This window comes from Vigna unguiculata, chromosome 6 (assembly GCF_004118075.2).
Source record: "Vigna unguiculata cultivar IT97K-499-35 chromosome 6, ASM411807v1, whole genome shotgun sequence".
Lineage (NCBI taxonomy): Eukaryota > Viridiplantae > Streptophyta > Magnoliopsida > Fabales > Fabaceae > Vigna > Vigna unguiculata.
In genome coordinates this window covers 5,344,922-5,358,122 of record NC_040284.1, presented here as the reverse complement: position 1 = coordinate 5,358,122, position 13,201 = coordinate 5,344,922, and the positions used below count along the sequence as shown (strand labels likewise).

The following is a 13,201-nucleotide window of genomic DNA, read 5'->3' as shown; positions in this document are numbered from 1 at the left end:
TTGAAGACATCCTATATATCAATCTTCAAAACCTACAAAATAGGTAATCAATAAAAATGTTAAATAATCCGGTAAAAATGAATAGACAGTGAAGGCAAAACCAAAACCTAGTCGCAGAAAACCTAAAAAATCTGAAATCAGCCTGTAAAAACAAAAAAATTATCATCGAAAAATAAAACAACAAAAAAGAAAAAGATACAACTAAACCCTAAAAAAAATAAGCAAAACATGATCGGAGAAACCATAAAATATGTGAAATCAGCCTAATGGTCGAAAATGATGAAAAACCAAGAACTGATACGAAAAAACCTAAAAAAACCATTAAAAAAATGAAAAAAATGATCGGAGAGGATCAGCGATAATAGAAAAAACAAAAAGAGTAAACGGTGAAGGAAAAACAAAAAATAATCAGAAGAAACATAAAAAAAACCATAAAAACAAAACGAAAACATGATCGAAGAGAATAGTAAATGATAGAAAAAACATAAATAGTAAACGGTGAAGGCAAAACCAAAAACTAATCAGGAAAAACCTAAAAAAACCATAAAAACAAAACGAAAACATGATCGGAGATGTTAGAAAAAACATAAAGAGTAAACGGTGAAGGCAAAAACAAAAACTCATCGGATAAAACCTAAAAAAAACCCATAAATACAAAACGAAAAAATGATCAAAAATGAGAGAAAAAAACATGAAGAGGAAAAGGTGAAGGCAAAACCACAAAATGATCGGAAAAAACCTAAAAAATGGGAAATCAGAATGTAAAAACATGATCGCGGATGAATATGGTGTGGTTGAGAATAGTTAAGTGTGAAGAGAGTGAAAGAAAGTAGGAAAGTAGCGTGACGACAGAGAGATAGTGAGAGAAGAGTGTTGACAGCAGAGAGTGAGAGAAGAGTTGTTAGGGTTAGGGCAGAGAGAGACAGTGAGAGAAGAGTGTTGACGGCAGAGAGTGAGAGAAGAGTGGAGTGTGAAGGAATTAGGGTTTAGAAGATGAGTGACACGTGTCATCGCGAGGCTGTGCCACTTGTCAATCAAAGAGAGTGTTACATAATGCTATTTTGAGTTAATTTTTTGTGTTTTGCTTTTTGTGGGTCATTTAAAAAGTTGCCTTTCTTCCTTCTCAACGGCGTAGCTAGGGTTCTTCACGTGTTTTAACCCTTAGTTGTTAGGATCTCTTTAGAGGGTTGCTCTCCTTTAAATCTTCCCATTGGAATCAGACAACCCCGTCTAAGACATTGTTCACGTTTTTCCTTGTATATGCTGCTTAGTCCATTAGGGTTATAACTTTCCATTTTCCATTTCACGGTTGTCTTCTTCCTTATAAAAGGCAGGTCGATTATTGTAATGAACAACTTTGATGATATTGAGAGGTTTTTTTCCCATTTTCATAGCTCACCTTCTAGTTGAGGTTTTTACCTCCTAGGTTCTCGATTAGGTGAGAATTTGAGAGGTTCCCCACTGGAACGAGAGAGAATTTATCTCTTATCGAGAGATTGCAAGTCTTTTCGTTGTTTTTCTTCAATCTTCTTCGTTGGGTCGAACTTTAGAGGTTGCGCAAGTGTTCTTCTGCCATTCAAAACGCAGTTCCGATGAAGATCCGCAAGCTTCCACTCATCAAAATAGCTAGGATTTCCAAAAGAAGATGACATTCGTTTGATGAGAAATAAAAAGGGATATCGAAAATTCGAGTAGCTGAAGTTGAAGCAGTTACTTTCGAAGTAACAAAAGGAAAACAACGACTGAAGTGGGAGAGTCAGAGTCGAAAAGAGGATTCTTCACTTCTTTATCTCATTCAAAATTGTGCATGAGACTTTCATCTCGCACGGCTCATAAGTGATAAAATAAAAGGATGAGTTCTTCTTTCTTTTTTGATTACTTTCCTTGCGCATGGAAAATTTGCAACCAGGTCCTTTCTGTTAGTACTGTACTAACAACGTTAAAGAGATATCACGTGTCAATTCGTGAATTTTTTGATTTTTTTTTTAATTTTTTAAGAAAAATAAAAAATTTGTCAGGTGTCAAGCTAACATCGTGTCACGTGACAATGATAATATGATGTAGTAGTGACAATGTCACATGTAGGGATGGCAAAATGGGTCGGGCCCGATGGGCCGGCTCGCCAGCCCGACAGAAAAAGCTTGGGCCAAGTCAAGAAATTCAGCCCGCCAACACGAGACAGCCCGACCCGTCAAGCCCGCTGGCCAAAACGGGTCAGCCCGTGGCCCGTATCATTTACTAAAACAAACAGCACGTGCACAATTTTTTTCATATCCCTCCCTCACACACTCTACACCCAGACACCTCACACACTGTACGACTAAGACTGCGACTCTTCTTCTCGACTCTCTTCTCTGCGCCATACACATACTCGCTTCTCCTCCACCCACGTCGCGCACCACGAAACACGTTGGCCACCACGTCGTCGCTGGCCATACCCGCTTCTCCTCCACCGTGACATCCACCACGTCGCTGGCAGTAGCGAGAAAAATATTTATATATATATATTTTTGGTTAAAACTTATAATTTGTTTCTAGATATAATAATTAACCTCAAATTTTATATATATATATATATATATATATATATATATATATATATATATATATATATATATATATAAAATTCATGATTATAAACATGTTAGAATTTAAAATACTATCACTGCCTTATATAATATATAATATATTTTGATATAATTTAATTACATTTTAACATATTAATTATTTTTCAAATTAACTAATAAATTATGTATGAAATGGATAATATGCGAATTTACAAATTTATTAGATACATGACAATATTGAATAATAAATTTGATAATTATGATAAGTTTTATTTTATTTTTGATGAATAAACAGATTCTGAGCACAACCAACATGTGATAGCAAACAATAAAAGATCCTCTAACTTGATTATTTAGATACATGTAATGAAATCGGATTCATTGGTTGCTTACACTTATGGTAACTTTTATTGCTCTACAGAACCATTGTCAATGAGTTTCACCCTATGACACATAAGAACCCCCTACCAGAGACTAGAACCCAGTAGCAGACCTACGTAGGTACTAAGAGGGGCCATGGCCCCCCTCAATTTATATATATATATATATATATATATATATATATATATATATATATATATATATATATATATAAATATATTTTTCAAAAAATTAATATTTGTAATATATTTTATATATTTGATATTTTAATAAATTTGTATACATCTATATTTATATATATATATATATATATGAAAAAGTTTTTTTTTGGGTTGTCCACATTTATTTTTTAATTTTATATTTTAAATATTTTTAAATAAAAATAATTATTTTATTAATATTATCATTTAAATGGTTATTTGTGTAATTTAACTTTTTTTTATTTGATTATTTTTTTAAATTTAATCATTATAAATGAAAATTAATGATAATAAAATTATAAAAATGATTTATATTTAATTTTATAATTATAGTAATAACAATAATTATAATTTTTATTTATTATCATGAAAAAAGTGAATACAATGTTTTTACTAATTTATATAAAATTTTTGAGATTATTTTTTTGGTTTCTATTTTCGTTCAAAAATATCAAGTTGGACCTCCAGTTTTTTTTTCTCAATCTAGTTCCGATTTTTGAAAAAATGATGTAATTTTGTCATTTTCGTTAAATTTTTTGAATCAGATTTTTCATCAAAATTGAAGTTGTAAATATGAATGATTATTTGATTTGTTGGTGTAATTGAGATGATCCTAGTATCAATTTTTTATGAAAGATTTTCCTTCCGCTTTAAAAGATTTAACGAAAAAAATCAAAGTACATCAATTTTTAAAAAATCTCAAACAAATTGAACGAAAAGATAGACCAAAAGAGTATTTCAACCAAAATTTTGACACCCCCAAAATTTTGGCTGAAGATCCGCCACTGCAAGAACCTCCTACTACTCTCACCACATGAACTGGTCTACTTTATGTGAGTTTTACTTATTCGTTAGAGTGTCAAGATGCAACCTTACTTGAACCCTTAAGTCATTACACACACTACTTTATCATCAAAAGGGGTTTCTCCATGAAACCCTTACATACTTCACATGTTATCTCATAATAGTCATCATCTCATGTTAAACACATTAAATATAGTTCATAATATCCCACAATACATGCATGGTCACATGCTTCATGCTTTTAAAAGTAATTCAACCAATCACAGATGCAAATCAGAGGATTAAAACCAATTTGCCACATTCTCGCTTAAGCTAGAAGGTCTCGCTCAAGCAACATGACCCTCTCGCTTAAGCTAAAATCTTCTCGCCTGAGCAAGAACTCAAACAGAAGGCACAGTGCACATCTACGAGTTCTCACTTAGGCGAGACTGCTCTCACTTCCGCGAGAATTCTCATTTGAGTGACAACTCGTGTAGAAGCAAAGGGGAGCTTTCTGTTATTCTCACTTGGGCTAGAGGTTCCTTGCTTGGGAGAGAATAACAGACTCTCACTTGCTCACACATGCACAATCAGAATCCTAAATCAAACCACACGCCATTCATTTCCAAACAAACACAAACATCAAACAGGCATTTTAAACATGAATCAGGACCAAAAACAAGCAAGATACTTCAAAAAATTTACAAACCCTAACTTCCCTTACCTTGATGGATGCTAACTTGACAAAGACAAGCCCCAATGGAAGAGTACCACAGCACAAATATAGCTCAAGGAGCTAACAAACAAGAACAAAGAGAGAAGACAGTAAGGTCCATGACCATAATCCAAATCAGACCAGAAACTTCAAAATTGAAGAGAAAAAAGGAAATGGAGGTTTGAAGTTCAACTTACGTGGAGGGAGGAAAGGTTCGGTTTAATCTCTAGAAAACTCTACAACGATCTCGGTTTCAGCCTATGTTGGAAGGAATGATAGCTACGGAGTTAGAAAAAGGGGAGAAAAGTGGAGAAAGTTTGAGAGAAGAAAATAGAGCGGGAAATTGAAAGGTTTTATGAAGAAAAAAAAACTGGGTTGGTTTGATCTTATATTTTTTATTTAATTGAGTCCATAAATATGAAATAAAAGTGAACCTTACAATTTTAAGAAAAAATATAAAAATATTTCCAATATAAAGTTCAATTTTACAAAATAAAATATTTTTATTAAATTTAATTATATTTCATAAATTTAAATTTACATAATAAATATATTTTATCTTTTAAAACTCTCAGGGTGCAAATACTAATACAGATACTATGAAAGCAAACAAAACTCCAACTCAAAAAATGTGACACAAGCGTAGCTCAGGGTATCTTTATGGAGAGATAAATATCTAGATCTTAAAATAGAATAATTTACTGATAGAAACAAAATTAAATGAACTTATTATTGTTTGTAAGTGTTTCGTGCAGATAAAGATACCAGTAACTGCGAAAATCCAGATCTACCTCTTGATATTTCTTTGATAGATTTGTTGGGAAGTGTTTACCTTGGATTTTTTTATACATACTCAAACAAACTACGAGTTAATGAAACAAGATATCAACCGGTAACGGGGTTGGCAAATAATTCCAAGGACAAAACGAAAAAATAATTAATGAAACATGTCAAATAAATATCATTGTTAATACTTCTGCAGAGTTGAAAATTAGCACATAAAACATGGATAGCGTGTGTTTGGACTGGAATTTTAACTATTTGAAGAAATGGAAATAGTTAATAATTGAATTCTTTCAACTTTTTAAATAATTAGTTTGAATGAAGTAATTGAAATATCTTATATTTTAATTTTTTTTATTTGGATAAAACAAATTAATTTCTATTTTATGGCGAATTCAACTATGTTTTTGAGTCTAATTTAATCTAGTTTGACCTCAATTAGTTCGACTTAGATCGATTCGAATTGATTCGACCTCAACACAATTTGAATCGATTCGACCTCAACCAATTCAAACCAATTTGACCCGAGTTGACTTGATTTAACCTTCAACTAGGATAGATTGATTTAAACTTTATGTCTAGGACAACTCAACTAAACCTTTACCCTGGCCGACTTGGCTCGAACTTTAGCCAAGACAGACTCAGCCAAGAATGATCTTGTATAGACCTTAAGTCCGGGCTAACTTGGCTCAACATTTGGTCAAGGCCGACCCAGCTCAACCTTTGGCTCAAGTGGAGTTGGGTCAAGGCAATCTCGTCTCGACCTTCTGCCTGAGGCGGCTTGCCTCGACCTTTGGCATGAGTCGGCTAGGCTCAACCTTTGGTCTGGACCAGCTTGGCTCGACCTGCGGTCCAAACTAACTCTACTTGACCTTCAATCCAAACCAACCAGCCCGGTTCAGTTCGACCTTCGACCCGATCTAGCTCGACCTTCGACCCGTGCCGATTCGATTCGACCTTCGACTCTTGTCGACTCGACTTGAATCAAATCATCCCGACCTTTTAACTAGCTCAACTTGATTGTTTGGACATATGATTTTTTTTTCCTAAACAATGAACAATTCAACAATTTGAAAATTTTCAATTTCCTTACTTTTTTTAATTGAATTTCAAATTCTGCTATTTTAATTATTTAAAATATTTTTTAAAACTTTTCAATTTTTAATTTTTTCATTCGAACATGTTATTTTTCACAGAAACATTTCAAAATTTTCAAATAAATGAATTATTCTTTTAAATTAATTCGTCCAAACACAAACACAAGATCCACCAAAGAAATGGTAAATTATATGGAATAAGTGGTCCAATTTAGTTCATTGGTTCCACTTAGCAACGAGACAAGAGAAAAAGAAACCACCCCGCTTTCTGGTCCCCAATTAGAAACAGAAGAGTAAGAGAAAATGATACAATACTGAACATTTGTTTAGAATCTTAGTACAGAACAACAAAAGAAAAATCTAAAGTCTTGGAGAAGATTAAGATTTCATTCTATAACTCACCAACTAGGCTACCAAACTTGTACGGTGAATGAATAGTCGCGAGGGGCTCACCAAAACAACTTATGATACATTTACAGACATCAATACAAGCCAAGAAACTTCACATGGGTGTCAGCAAAGTGATGTCTTCCATTTCACTCTCAAAAATCCTGACCCATCAACAGAGCCCCACTTTCACTTTTGAAATCACGAGTAAAGGCTGGAGCCACATGCTCCTCCTTCCTTCTCAAGATGACACTCTAGACATATCTCTGCTTGATCTGTTGTATTTCATGTGGCTCTTCACTAACTGCCCTGCAGCTATAGCAGACATCAGTGACAGCTCCCCTGCTAGAACAGATCCAGCAACAATGGTCGCCAAAACCCTTGAGTTTGATCCTGGTGAATCCTTGCTTGCACCCTTCAGACCAAGAAGATTCAAGCATGCAGATTGAGATGGTAGTTGAGTTCCACCCCCCACTGTGCCCACCTGAAAGGATCACGAGTCTTACACAAACTTAGAATTGGTACATTAACTACATAAAATTCTCCATAAACACTTGTGGCGAAGAAAATAAGAAGGTTATATGAATAGAACAAATCGTTGAACCAAAAATCCACTGTGCACTTCACATTTCTAAAAGTTATTCTCCAAAAGTTGAAGTGTATGTGATTTTAACTTGTAGAGAAACAATATGTGTTTTATATTTTCTCTTTTTTTTCTCCTTGAAGTACTTAAAGAGAAGTTTATCCAAAAGACTCCATGTAAAACTCACCTCTATGGAAGGCATGGTCACGGAGACGTGAAGATCTCTCCCGTCGTTCACAGCTTCCATCATAGTTATGCAATGGGAACTCTCAACATTCTGGGCCGGATCTTGACCAGTGGCTATAAAAATGGCAGAAACAATGTTGCTGGCATGAGCATTGTATCCACCAAGTGCACCAGCAACAGCAGAGCCAGCAAGGTTTTTGAGCATGTTAAGCTCAACCAAAGCTGCCACACTCGTCTTCAACACCTTTTTCACTATATGTTCTTTGATAGTTGCTTCACATACTACTGACTTCCCACGTCCCTCAATCCAATTTACTGCAGCAGGTTTCTTGTCCGAACAGTAATTTCCTGAATAATAAAATCAATAAATAACTAATCATTACAATTGAAACCAAATACAGTTTCAACACCCAAGGTATAACCAAAGATTAGCTAATGGGGTCCACTTCGATATAAAGGTGATTATTTCACTAACTTTTCCAATTTGACAATAATGAAAGTTACTTTTAATTGTGATTTCACTTTTATATGAAAGTTACATTTAATAGTGCAAATTCTGAGATAAGATTTTAAACGGAGATGCTTGGTTCATCACACATTCAACGAATACATGCATAGAGGAAAAGCTAATACCAAAGTGAGTTTGACTTTTTGAAAGAAGAGAATAGTATTATAGTAGCACACAAATGGAATCCAACGCGATACAGAAGCAGGTGACGGAGTCCGGGAGTGACGTGACTGTTCAACTTCTTACATCAAACTGACAGATCCTATTCATGGTTGATAAGTTAAAGGACAACAGATTTAATGCGATTACTCTAACTAGGAAAATGTTCTGTCACCACAAATCAGATAACGAACTATAGCCCTTTTTCTGTATATAAGAAACAAATAAAATAGATAAAATGAGTAGAAAAGTAATTTTGAAAAGTAAATACATGTCATTTCAAAGATATTGCTGAAATAAATAAGAAAAAAATTTTCGGTGTATTGCAGGATCACTTTGGTCTAAATAAAGAAATCTACAGTATCAGGTTTGTTAATGAACAATAAGGGTTACCCAGTAAAGTGAAAAAGGGAAAAAGTTACCAGAGATGCCGATAACATCCATATCAGGAAAATCACTGTGAAGGAAATCAAGAACATTCTGAACCCCTTTGGAAACCATGTTCATTCCCATGGCATCACCCGTACTACAGGTAAATCTAAGATAAACATTCCTCCCCGCAATAGAGCACTTAATGGTTTGAAGTCTGCCAAATCTACTTGATCTGTAGCACAAGCAACAAACATCAGTTTCAGTAAAAATTGAAATCATCCGGAAACAAATAAATGTTTCCAAAACTGCAATAAATGGACTGTACCCTGTACTAATTAAAGATCCAGTTTTAGCTCTTTATTCCTTATTTATTCTATCCCAATTCATAGAAAGAAGCACTGGAGTAATGAAACTCACCAAACACCAAAAACTCAACATAAATAAATAGAAATTCAGAACAATTAAAGGGACAGAAAAGAGAAAGAAAAATTGACAGCAATAAATTTCTAAATCCATACTTCAAAAAAGATTCCCAGCCCAAAATATCATTCAACTGCAGTATGGAAAGTCAACAAAAAGAAAGGAAATTCATAAATCCAAGTTTCAAATAACAACCAGTCAATTAGGGTGTAGATTATTGCAAGTTCAGAAACAACCAAAAAAAGTTACAGAACTTAGTTTCCTGACAGAGATAAATCCATCAAGATCAAACTTAGCATGACCCAAATCAACAAACAAAAAATGACACTGATTTGAAATAATGGATTTCTTAACCATCAACCAAAACAAGATAAAAGAAAATCAACATCAAACGTATAATCACATTAACCATAACAAATAAAACATTTTAAATTCTGACAAGTTCAAATCATGGAGAAAAGCATTCTACTTTCAGGGAATTAATTACCTTTAACTTCCCATTTAGGTAACTCCACATTTACAAGCCAGACTCAAACTAAGATCAGAAATAAATAAATATATGGAAAAACAAAAACAGAAAACAACAATCCCCTTTTCCTCCACCAACACAGAAAACCATAGAAGAAAACACGGACTTGTTGAAAATGACGGCCAAGGTATCAAAATTGAGAGGATCTTCCAGAAAGAACTTCAACTCCGAAGCCCTATTTGCCGTCGCGAATCTCACAACTGGCGCCCTACTCATCCCATCCCTCAACACCACACTAGTAGCGCCACCGGACGCGTAGATCGCCTTGCACCCTCTGTTCGTGCTCGCCACCAGACACCCCTCCGTTGTCGCCATCGGCACCGTGTACTCCGCCCCGTCCAGCAGCAGCGGCCCCGCCACCCCCACCGGAACCTGTACATACCCCACCGGCATCTCACAACACTGCCCGAGAATTGCATTGTAATCAAACCCCTCCAGAGGCAGTCCTCCTAGCGACCGTCCCGTGGTCCTTTGAAGCGCCTCTCGCCGGATCGCCGCAGCCCTGCGACAATCGCCGAGACGCGATTCAAGAGAGTACGACGGAACATTCCCGTTTACGACAGAGTCGATTACGACGTCGTCTTCATCATGATAGACTCTGTCAACGGAGGAAACAACTTCTTTAAGAACCGGTTCCATGATGCCATTGTCGACTCCGCACGCAACAAGTTTCACTGGTTCCGTACAGTGAAGTGGAGAAGGTTGTGAAGCTCCCTTGGTTACTGAGTCGGCCATCATGACGTTTTCTTGGCCGTCGACTTTGTCGAGGGAGGTGCATTCCGATGGTTCTACGTCGTCGTCGGCAGGACGGGTAACGAAGGACTGGACAAAGTGAATGCCGAAGAAGCCAAGGAGGTAGATGACGGAGGCGAGGAGGGCGAAGACGGCGGCGATGTCGGAGAGGGAGAGGAGGTGGAGGGGGGAGGAGGCGCGGATCTTGTCGCGCCAGCGGTTGAGGAGGTAGTAGGCGACGGAGAAGAAGAGGGTGAAGAAGAAGGCGTTGGTGAGGTGGAGGGGGAGGGGGAGAGCGTCGGAGGCCTTGGCGGCGGCGGAAGAGGATCGACGGCGGAGGTCCATGGAGCGGGGAGAGAGTGGTGGCGAAATTTGAGGGAAAATATTTTTATAGAGAAAGAGTGGAATGAATGTATGAATGGTGCGAAGGAGAGAAGCGTGTGCGTGAATATGGTGATCCACAGAGACTGAGTGAGGGCAGCGCGGGACAAGTGATCAACTACTGTCATCTCCCACACTGGATTTTTCGTTCCCCACGTGCTCCTCGACCCTACTTTCTCTCTTCAATAAAACCAACAAAAGTCATCCATCCTAAACCATGATTTTGGTCCTTAATCCACACCATTACCAAGGACATGTAAGTTCGTATGCTTTCAATCTTTCTTAATTTTGTCAACAAATATTTTTATCCATGAGTATAAGACTAATATTTGATGTATTTAATCAAGGGTATTCCAAAACTTACTTTTGTTAAATATGATTCTTTTTCTTTCTTTCTTTTCAATTAATTATTTCTTTTAGTCTAAAGACACATAATATGCGAGGATTGAAGAAATATCACTTCGTATGTAATGTATGATCCTCACATGCATGCAATGTTTATACATTAAAGACATTCTCATTTGTGAATATAATAATAACAATAGTTGTAACATAATAGTATTACTGTCTTAAAAATACATTAGTTATTTATATTTCTCTTTGTTATTTAGAGGTGTTAGTCCATACATCGGTGAGAAAATAATGAGGTACTTTGTGTGCATTTGAACTTTTGGGATTTGAGTGTTGAGTTATCATCATTATTATTTTCTTATTTTCATTTCAAATATCTATACTACTCCATTTTAGTGTCCATATTTCTATTCTTAATTTTACTTTTTAATAAATAATTGTTTTTTCTTAAATTAAAATATTTTTTTTTCATTTTTTATCTACCGTTTGGTTAGATTTAACTTTTATTCATTTAATTTTTATTTTAAATTAATCATTTTTAAACTAAAATAAGTATCTTTAATAAAATAAATTATCTACAAAATAAATAAAAAGTTATTTATATTTATTTTAAAATAAAAAAAAGTGAAGTGTTTTCACTGGTTTATATAATAATTGTTGTTACTAGTGGGTGTATGTACTAAACCACTTGTGTAGTTACATTTCTATTTTATTTGTACATTTATTATAACAAACTATTACCATAGCATAAAGTGGTTTGTAAAATTTTGTATTAAGAATTATAATTATAAAATTTGACATTTAATTGTTTGATGAACACACCAACTTTGGAATGTGGCAAGTTCATATGATGGTTGTGGTTAACACAACAAAACTTGAAAGTAATACTTTCTCAAAAAGAGAAGAAGTCTTCCACAGAAACACAATCTGAATGGAATGAAAATGATAATACGATTCTTTCTGTGATTCAATTATGTATCCAATCATGTGGTCAAAACCACATCATCTTGATATATTGCAACAAATATGTTACAAAAGGTTTTGTTTGATAAAACCACATCACCATTGTGGTCAAAATTAAACTCCTTATACAAAAAGATGATATCCAATCATCTTGATATATTGCAACAATGATACATTCTTGTAAGCATAAACATAATATGATCCTAATAATCAATCATAAACTCATACACAATATCCTATACTGATAATCATGCTGTAAACAGTAAACGGAAGCGTACCTGAATTAGCCATAACGATGTCCTTTAGAGCACTACTGATCAGTGATCTTTCTCCTGTAGAGCACCCTTATTTCCCTTTGGTTTTCTCTCTTGATGGGGATAGAGAGAAAGGAACAGGAAAAGTACGTTATGACTCTGTGTGTGTTCTCAGGAGGGGACCACAATCATTTATAAACTGAATTACTTAAGTTTTAATATTTCTAATTTGGTCCCTCATCAAATTAGAAATTACTAAATGGTCTCTACACAATATTTATTTTCATGACATATGCCTTTAGCCAAATCTTTAATTTAGTCAGATCACTTTATTATTTGGCTTTATAAATAATGGATCTAACACATTTAATTATGTATCATATATATGCATGACCCAAAATTACTAACAATTCTTCGTATGGATGTAAGGCCTTACATAAGAATATATATATATATATATATATATATATATATATATATATATATATATATATATATATATATATATATATAACTGGTTGTGAAGTTAAAAATATGGCATAGAAATTATCTAGTGAACGCTAATTAATGATGTTGCTATGTTCTTTACCCATCATTCAAACATTTTCGACAAACTATAATATATGGGTGTGAGCGTTTAAACCATGATGATGTGAAATCTTCTCTTTTGAGTCATGAGAAGACGAAGCATGATGACAGTGGATGTGATGACCATGCTACTAGCTTGCATGCAAAATGGAGATTTACAAAGGTTAGCTCGAGTAATTTTAAGGTTAAAATACTTCGTTGGTCTTCTTTTTTGTACTAAAATCTCAATTTGGTCATCGTATTTTTATTAGTCTCAATTAAA

The 13,201-nt window shown here is 34.7% G+C and overlaps 1 protein-coding gene across 1 annotated transcript; it reads right to left on the bottom strand.

Moving 5' to 3' along the window:
* Positions 1 to 6,805: 6,805 nt before the first annotated feature.
* On the bottom strand, positions 6,806 to 10,885 carry LOC114188075 (3-hydroxy-3-methylglutaryl-coenzyme A reductase 1-like). Its single transcript, XM_028076581.1, has 4 exons — positions 9,777 to 10,885; positions 8,772 to 8,953; positions 7,684 to 8,030; positions 6,806 to 7,397 (listed from the first exon to the last, which is right to left on the bottom strand). The coding sequence occupies exons 1-4, from the start codon at positions 10,745 to 10,747 to the stop codon at positions 7,155 to 7,157; spliced, it is 1,743 nt and encodes a 580-aa protein (XP_027932382.1). The 5' UTR covers positions 10,748 to 10,885; the 3' UTR covers positions 6,806 to 7,154.
* Positions 10,886 to 13,201: the final 2,316 nt, after the last annotated feature.